The sequence below is a fragment of the Limulus polyphemus genome, unplaced genomic scaffold (genome assembly GCF_000517525.1).
Source record: "Limulus polyphemus unplaced genomic scaffold, Limulus_polyphemus-2.1.2 Scaffold7098, whole genome shotgun sequence".
NCBI classification, from domain to species: domain Eukaryota; kingdom Metazoa; phylum Arthropoda; class Merostomata; order Xiphosura; family Limulidae; genus Limulus; species Limulus polyphemus.
This window is the reverse complement of record NW_013672708.1, coordinates 12,594-35,965: the sequence shown is the minus strand read 5'-3', so window position 1 is coordinate 35,965 and position 23,372 is coordinate 12,594. Positions and strand designations below refer to the sequence as shown.

The 23,372-nt window shown below is 33.4% G+C and overlaps 1 protein-coding gene across 1 annotated transcript; it reads right to left on the bottom strand.

Annotated features, from left to right (window-relative positions):
- Nucleotides 1–8,093: 8,093 nt before the first annotated feature.
- On the bottom strand, nt 8,094–23,358 carry LOC111089703. The gene is made up of 4 exons (XM_022402652.1): nt 22,086–23,358; nt 10,314–10,388; nt 8,458–8,535; nt 8,094–8,152 (listed from the first exon to the last, which is right to left on the bottom strand). Exons 1-4 carry the CDS (start codon nt 22,201–22,203, stop codon nt 8,106–8,108), a joined length of 318 nt encoding a protein of 105 aa, XP_022258360.1. The 5' UTR covers nt 22,204–23,358; the 3' UTR covers nt 8,094–8,105.
- Between the last annotated feature and the right edge of the window lie 14 nt (nt 23,359–23,372).

Here is a 23,372-nt window from a genome sequence, read left to right as displayed (position 1 = left end):
CGTCATACAAAACTAAGTGGCGCCCCCTACTTTCAGAAGAACGGGATCTCATAGAAAAAGCAAAAAGATTTGAGATATATCGATCTAAAGCCACGGAAGAAACGCTGCCTTCTCTCTCTCTCGAGATTCTTTTCTCTAGTAAACTTTACTTTGAAACGCCATTCTTTCTAGATTTTATATTTTCTCGCTCTTTCATTTCATTTCTTGTAATCTAAGCTTTTATTTTTATAGTCTCTATTTGTCTTTCCTTCCATGTTTTGTTACTCCAAACTCTTTTTATCTCTCCATGTCTTGTAACTCTTCCTTTCTCTCTATATCTTGTAACTCTTTTTATCTCTCCATGTCTTGTAACTCTTCCTTTCTCTCTATATCATGTAACTCTTTCTTTCTCTCTCTATATCTTGTAACCCTTCCTTTCTCTCCATGTCTTGTAACTCTTTCTTTCTCTCTATATCTTGTAACTCTTTCTTTCTCTCCATGTCTTGTAGCTCTTTCCTTCTTTCCATATCTTGTAACTCTTTCTTTCTCTCTATATCTTGTAACTCTTTCTTTCTCTCCATGTCTTGTAACTCTTTCTTTCTCTCTATATCTTGTAACTCTTCCTTTCTCTCCATGTCTTGTAGCTCTTTCTTTCTTTCCATATCTTGTAACTCTTTCTTTCTCTCTATATCTTGTAACTCTTTCTTTCTCTCCATGTCTTGTAACTCTTTCTTTCTCTCTATATCTTGTAACTCTTCCTTTCTCTCCATGTCTTGTAACTCTTTCTTTCTCTCCATGTCATGTAACTCTTTCTTTCTCTCCATATCTTGTAACTCTTTCTTTCTCTCCATGTCTTGTAACTCTTCCTTTCTCTCCATATCTTGTAACTCTTTCTTTCTCTCCATGTCATGTAACTCTTTCTTTCTCTCCATATCTTGTAACTCTTTCTTTCTCTCCATGTCTTGTAACTCTTTCTTTCTTTCCATATCTTGTAACTCTTTCTTTCTTTCTCTCCATATCTTGTAACTCTTTCTTTCTCTCCATATCTTGTAACTCTTTCTTTCTCTCTATATCTTGTAACTCTTTCTTTCTCTCCATGTCTTGTAGCTCTTTCTTTCTTTCCATATCTTGTAACTCTTTCTTTCTGTGTGTTTGTATTATAACTATACTCTTTCCCTTCGTTTTTTTTGTAACTTTAAACTCTAATTTTGTATTTGCGTGTTGTAACTATAAAGTCATTATTTCTATCCATATTCTATCCTTTTCTTACCTCAGTTTCCTACTTCTCAGTTTAACTAAACTAGAACTACATTTACCTGACATACCGATAAGAGCACCTCCAGAACCAGTGGCATTGTCCGAAATACCCACAATACTTCCACGGCCTTGATATAGATAACTTTACCGAACATGAACCTTACGGAAAAGGTGAAACTACCTGGCTGGTTATTTTATTAAACCAGGGCACTTTGTTGGCTGGGCGACGTAATACTCGACTTAGGTCTCGCAAAAAAAAAAAAAAAAATTTCTTTCTTGAAACAATGTAGGAGGAAAAAGTTTCCAAACCACTGCCTTTCCTGCACCAGTAGTAGACACAGAGGCGATAGTTAGAACTTGACCAGTTTTCAATCAATACAAAACCCTAACGGACAAAAGGCATGGTAAGGCCGCGAAGAAAAAGTAAAAGAAATAACTACCGTGTAAGACAATGCACGTAAGTAAATAGAAATCTTGATACATAACTGAAATCCTAACATGACAAGCACAATAACCAATTTATTTAATTATATGGGCCTAACTCCAGACTTTTCACGACCAATGAAGCCATTGTCGCAAATCTCCAGGCGATATAATTAGGACTGTTCGTGCTACTGAGAAGAAAACGAACTAGTTAATAGATATTAAGATAATTAATTATTACTGCGTTAAATACTAGCAATAATTAAATAATTTATTAATTCGTTGATCCCGAAAGTTCTTGAGTAAAATTCGTTATTGTGCACGTCATATTAGGATTTCAGTTTTGTTATATTATTTATATTGTCTAATACTTTACTGGTTTTGTTTATTTATTTTTCTTTACAACGTTACTGTGTTTCTTGTCTGTTATTGACTTACAACGTTACTGTGTTTCTTATGTTTTGGTTTGACATACAATACCCTGTTTTCTTCTTAATAGAAGAAAGGAAATACACACTAGAAATTTACCTAACTACAATTTACCTCACCACAGTTTACCTAGCTACTGTTTACCTATTATTTACCTAACTACAATTTACCTCACCACAGTTTACTTAGCTACAACTTACCTCACCACAGTTTACTTAGCTACAGTTTACCTCACCACAGTTTACCTAGGTACAGTTTACCTAACTACAATTTACCTCACCACAGTTTACTTAGCTACAATTTACCTCACCACAGTTCACCTAGCTACAGTTTACCTAACTACAATTTACCTCACCACAGTTTACTTAGCTACAGTTTACCTATTATTTACCTAACTACAGTTTACCTAGCTACAGTTTACCCATTATTTACCTAACTACAATTTACCTCACCACAGTTTACCTAGCTACAGTTTACCCATTATTTACCTAACTACAATTTACCTCACCACAATTTACCTAGCTACAGTTTACCTCACCACAGTTTACCTAGCTACAGTTTACCTCACCACAGTTTACCTAGCTACAATTTACCTCACCACAGTTTACCTAACTACAATTTACCTCACCATAATTTACCTAGCTAGAGTTTACCTATTATTTACCTAACTACAGTTTACCTATTAACTACCTAGCTACAGTTTACCCATTATTTACCTAACTACAACTTACAGTTTTAAACATAGCTTACCAGTGATCACTTTTTTGACCAGTGGTCAAGTGATTGCCAGTTGATCAATGCAACTGGTCACGTTTAATCACTTACAGATTAGTCAGTCAATATAACTCATCATTACTATAATATATACGTACACAGCTATAAAGGCCCATCATATCTGCACCAGAGATAAAGTTATTAGTCTAATTCTTCGTCGATAAAAACTTAAAAACAATTTAGAAGTTATATATATATATATACACAATCTCCGGTGGTTCCAAGTAATCCTGAGAATGTATAATCCTATAATTCGGATTTCGATCTCTGCGATAGGCACAGCACAAGTAGCCCATTGTGCTTAACTGGATATAAGATGATACATTATTAACTGCATGGGAAGAAATCTTCAGTTGAAAGAACCACAAGTAGATGATAAATATGGTGATTGTTTCTAAGTGAAAAGACCATACACTGACACTCTCGATATGGTATATCGTAGACACAGCAGCCTTTAGAAGCTAATCACCGTACGTGTAAACGTATTGACCTGTACGCTATACAGACAACCGGTAACTTATCACGTGTATTGTTTCATTTTTTACAAAAAACAATAGGTTTGTGTGTGTCAGAAGTAAAAACTTCATGAAATGTACAAACTTCAAAAATTACTTCTCGCTGTAAATCCGGATCTAAAATACTGAATTATCAGTTTCAGGAAACACTACTGTCTACTTCGTTAGTGAAATAATAACATTGCTTGTCTTAACACATTGAATAAGTAACACTGTTTGTGTTAACACAGAGACATTAACTAAATAACGCTTTGCGTTAACACCTAGATATTGACTAAGTAACACTGCTTGCGTTAACACCTAGACATTGACTAAGTAACACTGTTTGTGTTAACACAGAGACATTGACTAAGTAACATTGTTTTTTGTTAACACCTAGACATTGACTAAGTAACACTGTTTTTGTTAACACCTAGACATTGACTAAGTAACACTGTTTTTGTTAACACCTAGACATTGACTAAGTAACACTGTTTGTGTTAACACAGAGACATTGACTAAGTAACACTGTTTTTTGTTAACACCTAGACATTGACTAAGTAAAACTGTTTGTGTTAACACAGAGACATTGACTATGTAACACTGTTTGTGTTAACACAGAGACATTGACTAAGTAACACTGTTTTTTGTTAACACCTAGACATTGACTAAGTAAAACTGTTTGTGTTAACACAAAGACATTGACTATGTAACACTGTTTGTGTTAACACCGAGACATTGACTATGTAACACTGTTTGTGTTAACACCTAGACACAGCTTTAAGAGTATTACTTTTACTGATATATTTCTTAATATAAAGCTACACAATGGGTTTATATATAAGTGTTAAGCACAAAGCTACACAATGAATATTGATATACGTGTTAAGCACAAAGCTACACAATGGATATTGATATACGTGTTAAGCACAAAGCTTAAGGTTTTATTTCGTAATAAATAACCATCGTTTATTTAAGACAACATTATCAGCTAATTATATTTTGTTTGAGCCCCGTTTATTTACTGCAACAGCTGCAATGGAAACTTAACAACAACAGTATTTCCAGTTGACAAATATGACACAAGTTCTTCGTATGAATGAACAAAGATAAGTTGGAAGAGAAACAGACATGATTGATAACGTGCTTTGTCACGACCTCCAACGTGCTATATATATAGTTGCTCTGAAAGTGCTGGTTTGAGGTTAACAAACACTCTTTTTCTGACAAATCTTTTGTGATAAAACGGTTGAGCTTACAACATGCTGTTAAGTACCTTGTATAAAACCGATGAAGCTTTTTTTGTAACAACATCCTTCACACTTGAAGACGACTATGGATGATCTTAGGTAGGTGTTCATTCATATTAACTTTGAAAAATTTCTATCAGTAAAGGCAACAATCACTGGATCTGTAAGGAAAACCCTGACAAAAATGTTCACATATTAAGATGGAAAAACTTCTATCGGCAAAGGCAACAATCACTGGATCTGTAAGGAAAACCCTGACAAAAATATTCACATATTAGCTTTTAAAAACTTCTATTGGCAAAGGCAACAGTCACTGGATTTGTAAGGAAAACCCTGACAAAAATATTCACATATTAGCTTTTAAAACTTCTATCGGCAAAGGCAACAATCACTGGATCTGTAAGGAAAACCCTGACAAAAATATTCACATATTCACTTTAAAAACTTCTATCAGTAAAGGCAACAATCACTGGATCTGTAAGGAAAACCCTGACAAAAATATGCACATATTCACTTTAAAAACTTCTATCAGTTAAGGCAACAGTCACTGGATCTGTAAGGAAAACCCTGACAAAAATGTTCACATATTAACATGGAAAACTTCTATCGGCAAAGGCAACAATCACTGGATCTGTAAGGAAAACCCTGACAAAAATGTTCACATATTAACATGGAAAAACTTCTATCGGCAAAGGCAACATTCACTGGATCTGTAAGGAAAACCCTGACAAAAATGTTCACATATTAGCTTTTAAAACTTCTATCACCAAAGGCAACAGTCGCTGGATCTGTAAGGAGAACCCTGACAACAATGTACACATTACGATATACTGTTGCTAGGATTGAAGCTAGAATTTCGGGTTCATCTACTATATCAGTTCTTTCTGCATCTGACTTAGCTCCACCTACACTGGATAAAACTACAGCTAACTCCGTTCATAAGTATTCTAATTCCTCCTGTTTTAGGTTTTCTATTACTTTAACAACACAAAATAGCCACCAAGGAACGATTAGTCGACAACTTTTTTTCTGCTAATGAACTAGAAATAAAAAATTCCGACGATCGTTAGTCCTTCATTCATTTTTGTAAACATGTATTAATTTATATAATGAATTATTAATTTTATCTATAGTCTAATTTAATTTTTTTTTGTCCGTTAGTGTCTTTAATGTATTTCTTGTTTCAGATCTTCGCTCGGTTAATTCTCTTATTTTATTTTATTATTTTCGGAATTACTTGACAGCTGTCCCACACATTCTTTCTGTATAACAGTTTCCACAACATGGAACGTTCGAAACAATAGTTATAGGTAATCGATACGATCGAAGTGATCAGTCATTCGCTTGTGCAAACACATTGAATCATGTATGTTATAAATGAAACATTAAAGGTTTAAGATCGAGATTACAGTGTCCATTGACTTTGTTTGTCACAATTTAAGTCCCATCCCTAGTTTGAATGTTATCCTTTTGTCACAGTTTTAGTCCTGTCCCTAGTTTGAATGTTATCCTTTTGTCACAGTTTTAGTCCCAACCCTAGTTTGAATGTTATCCTATTGTCACAGTTTAAGTCCTGTCCCTAGTTTGAATGTTATCCTATTGTCACAGTTTAAGTCCTGTCCCTAGTTTGAATTTTATCCTATTGTCACAGTTTAAGTCCCATCCCTAGTTTGAATGTTATCCTTTTGTCACAGTTTAAGTCCCATCCCTAGTTTGAATGTTATCCTATTGTCACAGTTTAAGTCCCATCCCTAGTTTGAATGTTATCCTTTTGTCACAGTTTAAGTCCTGTCCCTAGTTTGAATGTTATCATTTAGTCACAGTTTAAGTCCTGTCCCTATTTTGAATGTTATCCTATTGTCACAGTTTAGGTCCTGTCCCTACTTTGAATGTTATCCTTTTGTCACAGTTTAAGTCCTGTCCTTAGTTTGAATGTTATCCTTTTGTCACAGTTTAAGTCCTGTCCTTAGTTTGAATGTTATAATTTGTCACAGTTTAAGTCCTGTCCCTAGTTTGAATGTTATCCTTTTGTCACAGTTTAAGTCCTGTCCTAAGTTTGAATGTTATCCTTTTGTCACAGTTTAGGTCCTATCCCTAGTTTGAATGTTATCCTTTTGTCACAGTTTAAATCCTGTCCTTAGTTTGAATGTTATCCTTTTGTCACAGTTTAGGTCCTATCCCTAGTTTGAATGTTATCCTTTTGTCAAAATTTAAGTCCCAGTTTCGTGATTCAGAGGTAAGCTTGAGAACTTATAACCCTAAAATTCGAGGTTAAGTCTCTGCTTCTGGCACAGACAACTCGTTCTGCACTTTTGAGTTTAACAACAAACAATCCACGACAACTGAAGACTCATGCAACCTTGTGACTCAGCTAAAGCTTGAAGCCTTATAACCATAAGATTCAAGATTCAATCCCTGTTGTGGGTACAGAACAGACAGCCCATAGTGCAGCTTTGTGCCGAACAACAAACAATCCACGACAACTGAAGACTCATGTAACCTTGTGACTCAATATAAGCTTGAAGCCTTATAACCATAAGATTCAAGGCTCAATCCCTGTTGTTGGTACAGAACAGACAGCCCATAGTGAAGCTTTGTGCCGAACAACAAACAATCCACAGCAACTAAAAACTAACGATTATCAGTTCTACTAAAACTTTTCTATTAAACTGGACATTAATATAGTTTGTTTGATGTTAAGCATAATGCTACACAATGGGCTATCTGTGCTCTTCCCACTACGAGTATTTAAACCAGGTTTTTTGCATTATAAGTCTTCATATTTACCGCTGAGTCACTGAGAGCATTGATATAGAGATATAATAATAAAAACAAAATACCACGAAAAGTATTGTTAAATCAGAAAAATACATTCTTTCTTTCAGTAATAACAACTTCAACTTAAGCGTTGTTTACTGAAGAAATTAACACTGGTTTTGGTAAAAAGAAATGCATGCCAAGTTGACGCACGTGCCAGATATTATAGTTAGTTTGTGAAACCGCAACTGTCTAATTATTCTACCTCATCAGCATATAAAGTTGCTAAAAACATGGGTTATCTAGATCTTCGAGGTTAAGTTTAAAAGTAAAAATTAGCTAAAAACATGGGTTATCTAGATCTTCGAGGTTAAGTTTAAAAGTAAAAATTAGCTAAAAACATGGGTTATCTAGATCTCCAAGGTTAAGTTTAAAAGTAAAAATTTGCTAAATATATGGGTTATCTAGATCTTCGAGGTTAAGTTTAAAAGTAAAAATTTGCTAAAAACATGGGTTATCTAGATCTCCAAGGTTAAGTTTAAAAGTAAAAATTTGCTAAAAACATGGGTTATCTAGATCTCCGAGGTTAAGTTTATAAGTAAAGACTTGCTAAAAACATGGGTTATCTAGATCTTCGAGGTTAAGTTTAAAAGTAAAAATTTGCTAAAAACATAGGTTATCTAGATCTTCGAGGTTAAGTTTAAAAGTAAAATAATGAAAGAAACGTCACCTGTGATGGTGATTATCTCGCCATCTTGCGTTGTGAGAAAAATTCATGTTGCGTCTTAACTGATACAATCAAGAAAAGAATTTAATGTTATCCGAAAATTAAAATTATAAAGAAAACTTTGCTAAAATTCCGTTATATTCCCAAACTTATACATAGAAAACTTTGACACTTTTAGAGAACTTGACAAAAATATTAAAAAAAATGATTTTTACCGCGAGATATCTTATTCTGTCTTTGTTACTCTTATTTCAAGGTTTCGCCTAATATAATTAGAAGTTATTCCAACCGTAATATGTCTCCTTATTTTACCAGACGTTATTGTTATCGTAATATGTCGCCTTATTTTTACAGAGTTCATTCTTACCGTACGATGTCGTGATGGAATCATATCTGTGTTTTCTCCGGCTTTTGGACAGTCTGACCGTTCGCAGAGCGTGTCGAACTGTAAATGATTAAAATAAAAGTTTATTTTAAGCTCATGGAAATCACTTTCTTAGACGGAAAACCGCGATAAAAATAGTTTACGACAAACACACTTTAACATTTCAAATAAATAAAGAATTCAGATTACTTTGCAGTTAAAAATCAAGTTTAAATTTCTTTGTATACTTTATCCTCTTAGCTACCGTATAAACAACGTGTTTCAGTACTAACACTTAAAGTTAAAAATTGACCAATATATGATTTATAATTTCTTTAATAATGAAAGACAAATGCTAAAGAAAATTGATCATATACACTGTTCAAAATTTGCTATGGATCTTCTTTCAAAATAAATATAGCAGAAGGTAGATGAATAGTAGCCAATTAACATCTGTCTCTCTTTTATATGGTTTTTCAATATAAGCATAAGCTGTAGTTAGTTTTCGTGAAGTGTCGAAATGGAATACTTTAAGTTTATAAAGAAATGTTGTTAATTGATGACAAAATATTAGATGGTGAAACAACTCTTACCAATAGTGAGTGTGTCAACCAAAAATATTTACTACTGCCTAGCATAGTCTTTACGTGCTTATAATAAACCTCTGGACATTGATCTGGCAGGTGGTTCCAACAGAAACCTAATACAGGCTATCTGTGATTACAGGTCAGCCTTCATGAGATCGCTAAGCAACATCAGGAATCAATCTTGCCCTCTGTCTGTCGCTCTGTTCCGATAATTTGAAGGTAAGAACTGCTGTGTTATCTGGAAAGTTTTGGCAAGTCTGTCTCATCAAGAATTAGTCTTGTCCCAGGTTTGTCGCTCTGTTCTGTTATGTTTATCCCCTTATTTCCATTTCCATATATTTATGTTACTTTCAAGAAGAAAATAACACTTCGTCTTACACCTAAACCATTAACAACTTCCTTGTCTAGAATAACCAGGCCATATAACGATTCAACAATATCATAGTTTAGGATAACCAGGCCATATAACAATTCAACAATATCATAGTTTAGAATAACCAGCCATGTGACAATTCAACAATATCATAGTTTAGGATAACCAGGCCATATAACAATTCAACAATATCATAGTTTAGGATAACCAGGCCATATAACAATTAACAATATCATAGTTTAGGATAACCAGGCCATATGACAATTCAACAATATCATAGTTTAGGATAACCAGGCCATGTAACAATTCAACAATATCATAGTTTAGGATAACCAGGCCATATAACAATTCAACAATATCATAGTTTAGGATAACCAGGCCATATGACAATTAACAATATCATAGTTTAGGATAACCAGGCCATATAACAATTCAACAATATCATAGTTTAGGATAACCAGGTCATATAACAATTCAACAATATTATAGTTTAGGATAACCAGGCCATGTGACAATTAACAATATCATTGTCTAGAATAACCAGGCCATGTGACAATTAACAATATCATTGTTTAGGATAACCAGGCCATGTGACAATTAACAATATCATAGTTTAGGATAACCAGGCCATGTGACAATTAACAATATCATAGTTTAGGATAACCAGGCCATGTGAAAATTAACAATATTATTGTTTAGGATAAAAGGACCCACTAATAGTTACTATATAACAATACATTCCAGCTAGACGGTTAAAACCTGCTAATAATACACGAGCATCATAATGAACAAATGATTAGTTTTATAACTTGCGAATGACCAGTTGACTTCTAGAAACTAGTCGTGTGTTTTGTTAATTCTTGATTATAATTATTACTGTGTTTTAATCAATTCCTTACTTCTATGGATCCAGTGCCTCACGTCCTTAACTTGAAGAGGTCCGTCATCTTCTCTCTTCTTCGACGTTCTGATTTCTGTGGAGAAACATTCAACCTATCAGAGTTATGTAGAAATATTATTCTAATATTTTTGATTCTTTAAAGTTTGGTGAAGCAACGAATATTAATGAGCACAATATATATACAAACAGAAGAAACTTGTTGATTCTACATTTATTAATAATTATAGTAAATTGTAATTTAATAATAATAATTTATAATTTAATATATTTAATAATAATAATAATAATATATTTAATAATAATAATAATAATTTATAATTTAATAATTATAGTAACAAAATAAAATAAATAGAAAATTGGTGGAAAATAAATAAATAATATTGTGTCATCAACCCTTTCTCTAATTCTTAACTGTAAAAACTAAAATAAGAATCTAATTCACACGATTACATTTGCGATTTTAAAGTATGATAATACAAATAGTAAAGACAGAAGGTTTATAGACATAAGCAGAATGTGAGAGTAAAGATAGAAGTGTTTATAGACATAAGCAGAATGTGAGAGTAAAGATAGAAGTGTTTATAGACATAAGCAGAATGTGAGAGTAAAGATAGAAGGTTTTATAGACATAAGCAGAATGTGAGAGCAAAGACAGAAGGTTTTATAGACATAAGCAGAATGTGAGAGTAAAGACAGAAGGTTTTATAGACATAAGCAGAATGTGATAGTAAGTAAAGACAGAAGGTTTTATAGACATAAGCAGAATGTGAGAGCAAAGACAGAAGGTTTTATAGACATAAGCAGAATGTGAGAGTAAGTAAAGATAGAAGTTTTTATAGACATAAGCAGAATGTGATAGTAAGGAGAGACCTGGACCCTGGCTTTAATGGGTGCACCCACTTTTAATTTCCTTCCTATACCTCTGTTTATGTTGGCTTATCCTATACGTAACTTACTGGTTTTGATTTTAATAAAAAACCTCTTACTGGCGGAACACTAGATAATCGATTTTGACCAAATACTGTTCTCATTACGAAGAAATCGAGAATGACTCTGATGAAATCCGAAAGTCTTCTTTAGCTTCAGCTGAATGATTCAGTAGTAAAACTATTAATTTTACACGAAATGTACTCGGTATAAGGATGAACTGAAACTAAACTCGAGAAACAAACTGTAGAAAAAAAATCACAATAAAACAATTAACATTAAAGGTAATTTCTCGGTGATGTATACAAACTTAAAATCATTCCCAACCCTTGAACGATAGATAAACTAAAGACAGAATTAAATATGGTGTCGATAGATAAAGGAATGTAAGAATGTGTAAGATAGAGAGACACAGTACTCTAACAATGAGTAATGTGTCATGTGACACACAGCATTCTTCTCTGTATCACTACCAATAAAGGAGAATTTATTACCCATAAATGAATCACAGAAAATGTTCTGTAGGGATCTTACTCGACAATATGTAATAAAGGCGTGATAGGCAGAAATAAGATCACGTGGCGTTTATATCCTTAATCAATCAAACTAACAGCTGAATATTTTCCAGCAAGAACTGATAACGGGTTTGGTGTTTGTCTAGGGGAAATATTCGTACCGCTGGATGTTTTCTAGTAAGAACTGATAACGGGTTTGATGTTTGTCTAGGGGAAATATTCGTACCGCTGGATGGTTTCTAGTAAGAACTGATAACGGGTTTGATGTTTGTCTAGGGGAAATATTCGTACCGCTGGATGTTTTCTAGTAAGAACTGATAACGGGTTTGACGTTTGTCTGGGGAAATATTTATACCGCTGGATGGTTTCTAGTAAGAACTGATAACGGGTTTGATGTTTGTCTAGGGAAATATTCGTACCACACATTGGTCACATTATTTCTCTCCACGATGAACGTCGTTTAGCTGAAATGTTGGTTACATTATTATCGTCTGACCTTCTATAGCTTTTAAAACTTATATTTTAAATTTCTCTTCACACAAATCGTTGAAATCATTTTAAATTTAAATAAAACAAAAAATCTTAATTTAAGCTTTTGTCTTGAAAATTAAAAGCTAAAATTGTTGTTCTTAAACTAGGGTTTTCGCAAAATGGAAGATTTTTGATTTATCATCAAGATATATCAAATAAATCATCAGTGACGAGATCGTTAAAGTCAGAAATATAATTGTTCCATTCTCTCATCAGGAGTGGGGCCTAGAGATCGATAAATTCTTGGGGTTAAACTTAAGGGTACGTTCTCTATTCATTAGTTTGTTAATCGATATCGGGAACACGTGTGTGGGTTATATAGTCGTTAAGTTCTACCTTGATTCATTCAGCAGTTTACAATAACGTCTTTTAGATAAATGAACAAATCCAGTGACGAATAAGAAAATAAGGACTTCAAAGGAGACTTAATACTTAGTAAAGTTCTCTAACATTGTGAGTTAATCATACTGACCATTTGTGATCAGTTAAACACTTGGTTATACCCTACGTCTGACCAGTTACACACTACATCTGACCAGTTAACATGTGGTTATACCCTACGTCTGACCACTTAACACGTGGTCATACCCTACGTCTGATCAGTTAATATGTGGTTATACCCTACGTCTGATCAGTTAACATGTGGTCATACCCTACGTCTGATCAGTTAACATGTGGTTATACCCTACGTCTGATCAGTTAACATGTGGTCATACCCTACGTCTGATCAGTTAACATGTGGTTATACCCTGCATCTGACCAGTTAACATGTGGTTATACCCTACGTCTGATCAGTTAACATGTGGTTATACCCTACATCTGATCAGTTAACATGTGGTTATACCCTACGTCTGATCAGTTAACATGTGGTTATACCCTACGTTTGATCAGTTAACATGTGGTTACACCCTACGTCTGATCAGTTAACATGTGGTCATACCCTACGTCTGATCAGTTAACATGTGGTTATACCCTACATCTGACCAGTTAACATGTGGTTATACCCTACATCTGATCAGTTAACACATGGCTGTATATCTTTAAGAATTGTTTTGTAGCAATACATAAAACACAAAGTTGCGCATTGAATTAAAAATCGTCTACATTTTTCTTTTTTGTAAGAATGTTTTTCAATGACAATATACGATATACCGAACTACGCATTATTCTCCAAACTTTAAAGTTTCTGTCTAAACTAATTTACTTTGTCTATTGAACTAGATTATCCAATTAAGTAAAGTTGAGCTTTAGTTTTCCATAAGATTTCCTAAGCTAAGAAATTTCCCGACTTACATTTCGAAGATAAAAAGTTGAAATTCGACGTGGATTTCATCAATCAGATGCTTTTGAATAGTTTTGCTTATTTTATTTCTGTCGTTTGCCATGCATGTGATTTTTTAAATACACATTGAATTTTACGTTTGACATGCCTTTTAAAACATACACTGAAGTATTAAAGATTTTTTGAAGCGCGCTATAAAGTGATTCTTGCAGGGCTAGCAATCTGTTATCGTAATGCAGGATAATATTTTATTTAATACAATTTTACGATTCAGAGGTTTTGTTCGTAAATTACAAGAATGTCAAAAAGAAAGAAAGTAAAACCTTCCTTCTTTTTTCTAAAATATTACCTTAAAAATAAATATCTAAAAAAATTTAAAAAATCTAAATAAAAACGAAGAAGATGCGCATTGTTCTATTCCTTCTTCGCTATAAAAAGAAATTCTTTATTGGATAATAGCACGTGGCTCAGTGATTAGCGTGTCGGACTGTGAAGGTAAAGTTCCATGGTTCGGGTCCCGTTATCAACAAAACAAAACCATGGGGTTGTGGGTTGGCGGACGGTGGTGTTTTACTAGCTGCCTTCCATCAATTATATCACTTCATAATTATGAACGGTTAGGGCAGGTAGTCTTTGAGTAGCTTTGCCCGAAATACCACAAACAAATAACTAATTGTTCTTTCATGTATAATAGCGTGTGTTCGTGTTATTTTATGTATGAAAGCTAGCCATAGTGAATTGTCTGCACTATAAAACTCAGAAGGTTGTGTGACTAGATGATAAAACTCAGAAGGTTGTATGATTAGATTATAAAACTCAGAAGGTTGTATGACTAGATGACAAAACTCAGGAGGTTGTATGACTAGATGAGAAAACTCAGAAGGTTGTATGACTAGATGATAAAACTCAGGAGGTTGTATGACTAGATTATAAAACTCAGAAGGTTGTCTGACTAGATGATAAACTCAGAAGGTTGTATGACTAGATGATAAAACTCAGAAGGTTGTATGAGTAGATTATAAACTCAGGAGGTTGTATGACTAGATTATAAAACTCAGAAGGTTGTCTGACTAGATTATAAAACTCAGAAGGTTGTCTGACTAGATTATAAAACTCAGAAGGTTGTCTGACTAGATGATAAACTCAGAAGGTTGTATGATTAGATAATAAAACTCAGACGGTTGTAAGACTAGATGACAAAACTCAGAAGGTTGTCTGACTAGATTATAAAACTCAGAAGGTTGTATGACTAGATGACCAAACTCAGAAGGTTGTATGACTAGATGATAAAACTCAGAAGGTTGTATGACTATATTATAAAACTCAGAAGGTTGTATGACTAGATTATAAAACTCAGGAGGTTGTATGACTAAAAGAAATTTTTTTCTCCGATAACAAACTTAAGACTGGTATAGAAAGAGACGTTTTTCGGATTTAAATCCTAGTTGAAAGTCGGTACTTGTTCAAAGCGAAACCTCAGCGTCGTATCTTCTCCTAACTGGTTTTCATGCGATTAAATATATTATGTTTTGAAGAAAGAATGGACGGAACAGTTTTGTAACTGGTCATTTCTTTCTCTCTTGTTTTAGTAAATGTATCGTGTAAACTTACATTCTGTAGCTGAGTAACAGTGGTACTCGTGAATATTTTCTCTGTTAACGATCAGTGATAATACACTCTCCTGTGATAACACAGTGTCCCGAATCTTTCTAATAAATCATGTTTTTAGTGACATAATTCACAAGTTGATGGTTTTCTTTCACTGAAAACGTCATCAACATTAAAGTGTGGGGAGTTCACAGTTTGGTACATTCTTAAGTATGACAAAGTGTGGGGAAGAATTTTACCGAACCCTGTTTGATTTGTTATTTGTATACGTCATTGCCTAAAGTATTGTGATAGCTACTATCCGTGGGCGAAGTGATATTTACAGAGCCAACTATGCGTTACGTTTAGCGATCCTATTAAAATAAAACACTTACTTTTTATAATTTTTAAATGATATAAGTGACGTATTTTATAAAGATAATGGCTTCACATCCGTTTCCTCTGGAGTACTACTTGTATTTTATCAAGACTGGATTAACGTATATATGTGTGTTGTAGTTCTATAGGGTTTGATGTACATGTTGTAGTCGTTCTATACAGGGGTTGTAAGGTATATATATTTGTTGTAGTTCTATACAGGGGTTGTAAGGTATATATATTTGTTGTAGTTCTATACAGGGGTTGTAAGGTATATATATTTGTTGTAGTTCTATACAGGGGTTGTAAGGTATATATATTTATTGTAGTTCTATACAGGGGTTGTAAGGTATATATATTTGTTGTAGTTCTATAGGGTTTGATGTACATGTTGTAGTCGTTCTATACAGGGGTTGTAAGGTATATATATTTGTTGTAGTTCTATAGAAGGGTTGTAAGGTATATATATATTTGTTGTAGTTCTATACAGGAGTTGTAAGGTATATATATTTGTTGTAGTTCTATACAAGGGTTGTAAGGTATATATATTTATTGTAGTTCGATACAGGGGTTGTAAGGTATATATTTGTTGTAGTTCTATACAAGGGTTGTAAGGTATATATATTTATTGTAGTTCTATACAGGGGTTGTAAGGTATATATTTGTTGTAGTTCGATACAGGGGTTGTAAGGTATATATTTGTTGTAGTTCGATACAGAGGTTGTAAGGTTTAATGTACGCGTTGTTCTTTATGATGGTCGTACGTTTGCTGTATTTGTTGTAAAGGGTTTTAACACTCTATTTGTATAGGCCGTAACGTAACTCACGTAAACTTGTAAATGTTTTACATAGGGGCTCTACGTTTATTTTCAGATGGATTGTGTACAGCGTAAGGTTGTTATGTGTGTATGTTACCTGTTATTATAATATTACTTTCAATGTGTTATAACATTCTGATGTAAAGAGATTTAACATTATTTATGTATAATTGTTATACCATGGATTATTACTTTGTGAGAGTGTATGACAAGGATGGTATCTGGAATTCACACTTCATTCAATGTTATCAATATATTCTGTAACTGAGGTATTAATTCACAGTTCCTTCAGTGTTATTTATAATTCAACAGGTTAGATATCAATTCACAGTTCCTTCAATGTTATCTATACATTCCACAGTGTAAGTATTAGTTCACACTTCCTTCAGTGTTATCTATACATTACACAGTGTAAGTATTAGTTCACACTTCCTTCAGTGTTATCTATGCATTCAATAGGTTAAATATCAATTCACACTTCCTTCAGTGTTATCTATACATTCAATAGGTTAAATATCAATTCACATGTCCTTCAGTGTTATCTATACATTCCACAGAGTAAATATTAGTTCACACTTCCTTCAGTGTTATCTATACATTCAATACGTTAAATATCAATTCACGTGTCCTTCAGTGTTATCTATACATTCCACAGAGTAAATATTAGTTCACACTTCCTTCAGTGTTATCTATACATTCAATACGTTAAATATCAATTCGCATGTCCTTCAGTGTTATCTATACATTCCACAGAGTAAATATTAGTTCACACTTCCTTCAGTGTTATCTATACATTCAACAGGTTGAATATCAATTCACACTTTCTTTACATTCAATAGATGGGTATAAACTGATTTTTGTTAAACTTGTAAACACTTTCTACACTAACATGAATTATGTCATACGCTACAATAAGTAGATACTAGACTATTACATATAGTTGTTACTATAGAGACTCTCTCTGACATTCAATAAAATAAAGGACTAACTGATTTATATTTCAAGATAAAGAAATGAATGAGTTTTCAGTCACCACAGTACTTTGATCTGTTTTATTTAATTAGAGACACTTTGACCAATTTTATCCTCATCTAGTGAAGTCTAATATGAGTTTTCAGTCACCACAGTACTTTGATCTGTTTTATTTAATTAGACCCATTTTGCCCAGTTTTATCCTCATCTAGCGAAGTCTGTCAATTTCTGGTATTTACCTGGAATCGTTATTTTCAACTTGTAATAAAAATACAAGTAATGGGTTTAGTTTTGTTACAAACTAGTTTTCTTTCAACAAGAGAACGACCAAGAAGAACTTGGAAATGAAATTAATATAGAACAATCCATGAGAGAACATTTCAAGGTTCCCTTTACGACGATATGCTGGAGACTAGCTTGTTCTTGAGAGAACACCCAAGGTTCCCTTTACGACGTTATGCTGAAGACTAACTTGTTCTTGAGAGAACATTTCAAGGTTCCCTTTACGACGTTATGCTGGAGACTAGCTTGTTCTTGAGAGAACACCCAAGGTTCCCTTTACGACGTTATGCTGGAGACTAACTTGTTCTTGAGAGAACACCCAAGGTTCCCTTTACGACGTTATGCTAGAGACTAGCTTGTTCTTGAGAGAACAACCTCTTCTTCAGCAAAGAGACGGACAATGAAAGACACCGCCAGCTGTGACGTAAGAGAACGAGCTAATCTCCAGCACAACGTCGTAAAGGGAACCTTGGGTGTTCTCTCTCAAGAATAAGCTAGTCTCCAGCATAACGTCGTATAGGAAATCTTGGGTCAAGGTCAAAATTAACATCAGTAAAAAGTCTACCAAAACCAATCACCGAGAGAATGACATGACGTCATTTCTTAGGGGGTACAGAAGATGTTTTCTGTAGCAACTCTGGGCAGGTTATCGTTGGTCTGTGTTTCTTTTGCTGCAGCATTTCTGAGCAGGTTATCCTTAGTGGAAGTTTGTATATTTTGGGAATGCAAAAATAGAAATTTTTCAGATCAATTTTCTCGAGATGAGAACGTGACATTTATGGCGATACCGTCTTTATGGATAATGTTAACTGGTTTACCAAGCCGTCAGGAGAGCAGATAACATTTTTCAAACTCTCTCTCATTATTAGCTCTATTCTATTGAAGTTCACTGAGAATTTGTATACGTTATTGTTAACTTGAAGAAGTATCTTTTCTTACTTCTTTCCCTAAATTTCCCTGCATGTTTCACCTAGCGGTAGTAACAAGCGACCAGCTCCGTCATCATAGTTATTACCATTATTATATACTTATTCATCATTATTATTTGTTAGCTTACCCCCTCCCCACTCCTCCCTCGAGAAGGGTTTGGCTGGACGACACACCTACTTTATTGGGTTTTTTTCTGTAGTTCTGAAACTGGTTTTTCTATTAAGGTAAATTATGCACAGCCGAAAATAAAAAAAGAATAAAATGTGAAATTTTTACCTTTATTTTCACTTCTACCTTCTTCTTATGAAACGTGACTTGAAAGTAGATGCGGGTTGGTCCTGTTGTTTCTAGGTTGACTTAACATATAGTACATAACGGTTTCCAGGTTGAATTAACTTGAAGGTAGTACAGAACGGTTTCCAGGTTAAGTTAACTTGAAGGTAGTACAGAACGGTTTCCAGGTTGAATTAACTTGAAGGTAGTACAGAACAGTTTCCAGGTTAAATTAACTTGAAGGTATTACAGAACGGTTTCCAGGTTAAGTTAACATGAAGGTAGTACAGAACGGTTTCCAGGTTGAATTAACTTGAAGATATTACAGAACGGTTTCCAGGTTAATTAACAAGAAGTATTACAAAACGGTTTCCAGGTTAAATTAACAAGAAGGTAGTACAGAACGGTTTCCGGATTAAGTTCACTTGAAAGTAGTACAGAACGGTTTCCAGGTTATGTTAACTTGAAGGTAGTACAGAACGGTTTCCAGGTTAAGTTTACTTGAAGGTTGTACAGAACGGTTTCCAGGTTATGTTAACTTGAAGGTAGTACAGAACGGTTTCCAGGTTAAGTTTACTTGAAGGTTGTACAGAACGGTTTCCAGGTTATGTTAACTTGAAGGGTGTACAGAACGGTTTCCAGGTCAACTTTTTGCTATTAAAGTAAGATTTTATCGGCATGTTTTTTTCACTCTTATCATGTGGTCATGACCGTTAAAAGGTAAGCAAATATATGTTTATCCAATAAACATTAGATTTAACAAACTAGAGGGAGCAAAGCGTATTTCCTGTCATATATATATATGGCATTTTCTCAGTATTTTCACAACACCTTGTAAGAATTTTTCAGCATATACTGGAAAGCAAAACTCATAACAACATGGTTACATTGTAGAATACAAACATGTTAACCACCATCATACATGGAAGTACTGTAAACCTTCACAGTAACACGTGCTGCTCCTCACGTTGTAGAATACAAACATGTTAACCACCATCTTACCTGGAAGTACTGTAAACCTTCACAGTAACACGTGCTGCTCCTCACGTTGTAGAATACAAACATGTTAACCACCATCCTATCTGAAAGTACTGTAAACTTTTCGTTAGTTGACAGTTAATGTCGAAAGTTTGACTGTCTTCAGAACTATCTGTGCCTTCTCTCTATCTAAAGGCAACTATTTAGGTGTTGAAAAACATTTCCAGTATTTCACAGAAATAAACGCTTAAAGTAGAGAACAGAGACGACGACGAATCAAATTTGAAATAAAATCAAGACGAATATTTTGAAAGTGATCATAAATGCTTGAGCTTGTCAATTTTTATTCAGGGGTCTATTAGTTACGTTGTAGCAACCACTTACTGCTCGCTTCAGCGAACAATATTTCATCGTTTCGTTAAGAATCCACGTGTTTAAGTGTTTAGTTTTAGGGTAATTTCGGATCTGTTTGGTTCTTGAACTATTCCAGCAGGTCGAACTTTCTCTACGTTACCATGACATATTATTAACGGTTATGTGTGTCTGTATAAGAAGCTATTCTGCTTGGCTCGAGAACTCGGTGAACAAAATAAGTTAACATATCATGAATTTAATTCATACTCATTACAGTAATACATACTATAGTTTTAGGACATTTCAAAATATGAAACCTTTACATATAACGTATTGAGAGAATCACTTTGAAGAGTTATGTCAGTATGAAACTTTAGGTTTCCAGGTTTTCCATCAAAATACAGAGAGAGGGGATATCTATTGATATATAATCTAAACCATGTGGGGGATTTACAGCCATAACGTTAAAAACAACTACAAAACTCAATACGAATACCACAGTATTAAGACATAAAATTATAGAATTACTCGCTGTACTAACTTTAAAGTGAGTTAGGTATACACACCTACACAGAATGCAGACATATAATAATATTTGCGGTTACGTCGTCCCTAATTTGGAAATACTCACCATTGATGAGACAACCAGACAGCAGCAGCACATTCACGATAAGAGATTGACTAATTAATCTTATAACATACCTACAGCTTAAAGTGCATGGAATATTTTATGGTATCGTAAGGATTTGAACCAAGGGCACAAGAATCCAGAGCTCTACCACAGAAACCAACCCACGCCCCTATATATACACAGACAGAAACATATTAAAAGAAGGATTAACAGATAAGTAAACAAGCAGGCAGACAGAATTACATACATACTGATAGACAAATTTCCTTGTTTATCTTGCTTTTATATCTGTACGTGTTTCGTCCAAGCGATAATTTAAACATTTCGATCATAATCGCTCTTCTTCTTCTTGGAGAATGATGAAAAACACAATTAAAAACTAAATAAACGCGAAAACATTATATATATATATACCTCAATATACATCTTAATGTGTTAAAGTGTTAATGGTTTTTGGATCAATTAATTAAATATAATAAGCATATATAAAATATGATTCTAGCAATAATACGTAATAAACATGTATTGTACTAGTAGTAATACATCTAATTAACCTATACAGTAGTTTGGACATTTAGCAATGATAGATTTAATAAACCTGTATCGTAGGTTGAACTATAAGCAATAATATATTTAATAAACCTGTACAATGAGTTGGACTTTTAGCAACAATAGATCTAATAAACTTATAGAATAGGTTGAAGTTCTAGCAATAATAGGTCTAATAAACTTATACAGTACTTTGGACTTTTAGCAACAATAGATCTAATAAACTTATAGAATAGGTTGAAGTTCTAGCAATAATAGGTCTAATAAACTTATACAGTACTTTAGTACTGTATAAGTTTATTAGACCTATTATTGCTAGAACTTCAACCTATTCTATAAGTTTATTAGATCTATTGTTGCTAAAAGTCCTACTGTATAGGTTTATTAGATGTATTATTGTTAAAAGTCCAACATAATGTACAGGATTATTATATGTATTATTGCTAAAAGTCCAAAGGTAATAATGGAACTAATAAACTTATAAAGTATGTTGGACTTTTAGCAATAATAGAACTAATAAACTCATAAAGTATGTTGGAGTTTTAGCAATAATGGAACTACTAAACTTGTGAAGTATGTTGGACTTTTAGCAATAATAGAACTAATAAATTTGTAAAGTATGTTGGACTTTTAGCAATAATAGGAACTAATAAACTTAGTAAAGTATGTTGGACTTTTAGTAATAATGGAACTAATAAACTTATAAAGTATGTTGGACTTTTAGCAACGTGTGTTAATAGGAGGTCTAAGAGAATAATTTCACCTGTAAATGAGTCATCCTGCTCATGAGACAATCGAACCAGGGAGTATCGTTTTTTTCTGGCTCCTCTACTGGTATTTCTATGTTGAGGAGACGAGTCTTGGCTTTCGTCACTGCTCATATTTCCAAAGTCAATTTACTGGGTACTGGTGCATGAGATCATTGTCCCCACTGGGCAGTCTGTTACTAGTTTAAAGTTTTCTATACACTAACTACGTTTCAAACGAATCTGCAGACATCCGTGATAGGTGGCTAACGCCTGAATGATAATTTATCGGATATGATCTCACCGACAACTATGACTTAATGAAATATTAGCTGCTTCTAAACAACAAGAGAAGGGAAAGCTGGTTCTAAGTTAATTAGAGACAAACTTAATGTTATCCAATCACACAGTTCAAGTGTTTGGACTGTAAGCTAGTTTTTCTGCTAAATAGTCCTACCAAATTCCATACGATCAATAAACATGTATCTAAATTCTGTAAGTCTGAAGTTTAGAATTGGAATCTAGTTAAATGTAAACGGCTAAAAAGGCCCAGTGAAATATGATAAAACTGTGTATAAGATACTAACAACAATGTAAAAGTAGAACTATGGAATATAATAGAAGTTTTGAGATTAATAACAATGATAAGAGATTAACAACTATTATAACTAGAAGGAAGATAAAATACGTTTTGAGATTAATAACAATGATACGAGATTAACAACTATGTAGCAGTATAACTAGTGGAAGATAAAATACGTTTTGAGATTAATAACAATGATAAGAGATTAACAACTATGTAGCATTATAACTAGTGGAAGATAAAATACGTTTTGAGATTAATAACAATGATACGAGATTAACAACTATGTGGCAGTATAACTAGTGGAAGATAGAATACGTTTTGAGATTAAGAACAATGATAAGAGATTAACAACTATTATAACTAGAAGGAAGATAAAATACGTCTTGAGATTAATAACAATGATAAGAGATTAACAACTATGTAGCAGTATAACTAGTGGAAGATGAAATAAGTTTGATATTATTTACAATGCTAAGAGATTAACAACTATGTAGCAGTATAACTAGTGAAAGATAATGAGAAGTTTGAGATTAATAACAATGATAAGAGATTAACAACTATGTAGCAGTATAACTAGTGGAAGATAAAATACGTTTTGAGATTAATAACAATGATACGAGATTAACAACTATGTAGCAGTATAACTAGTGGAAGATGAAATAAGCTTTGAGATTAATAACAATGCTAAGAGATTAACAACTATGTAGCAGTATAACTA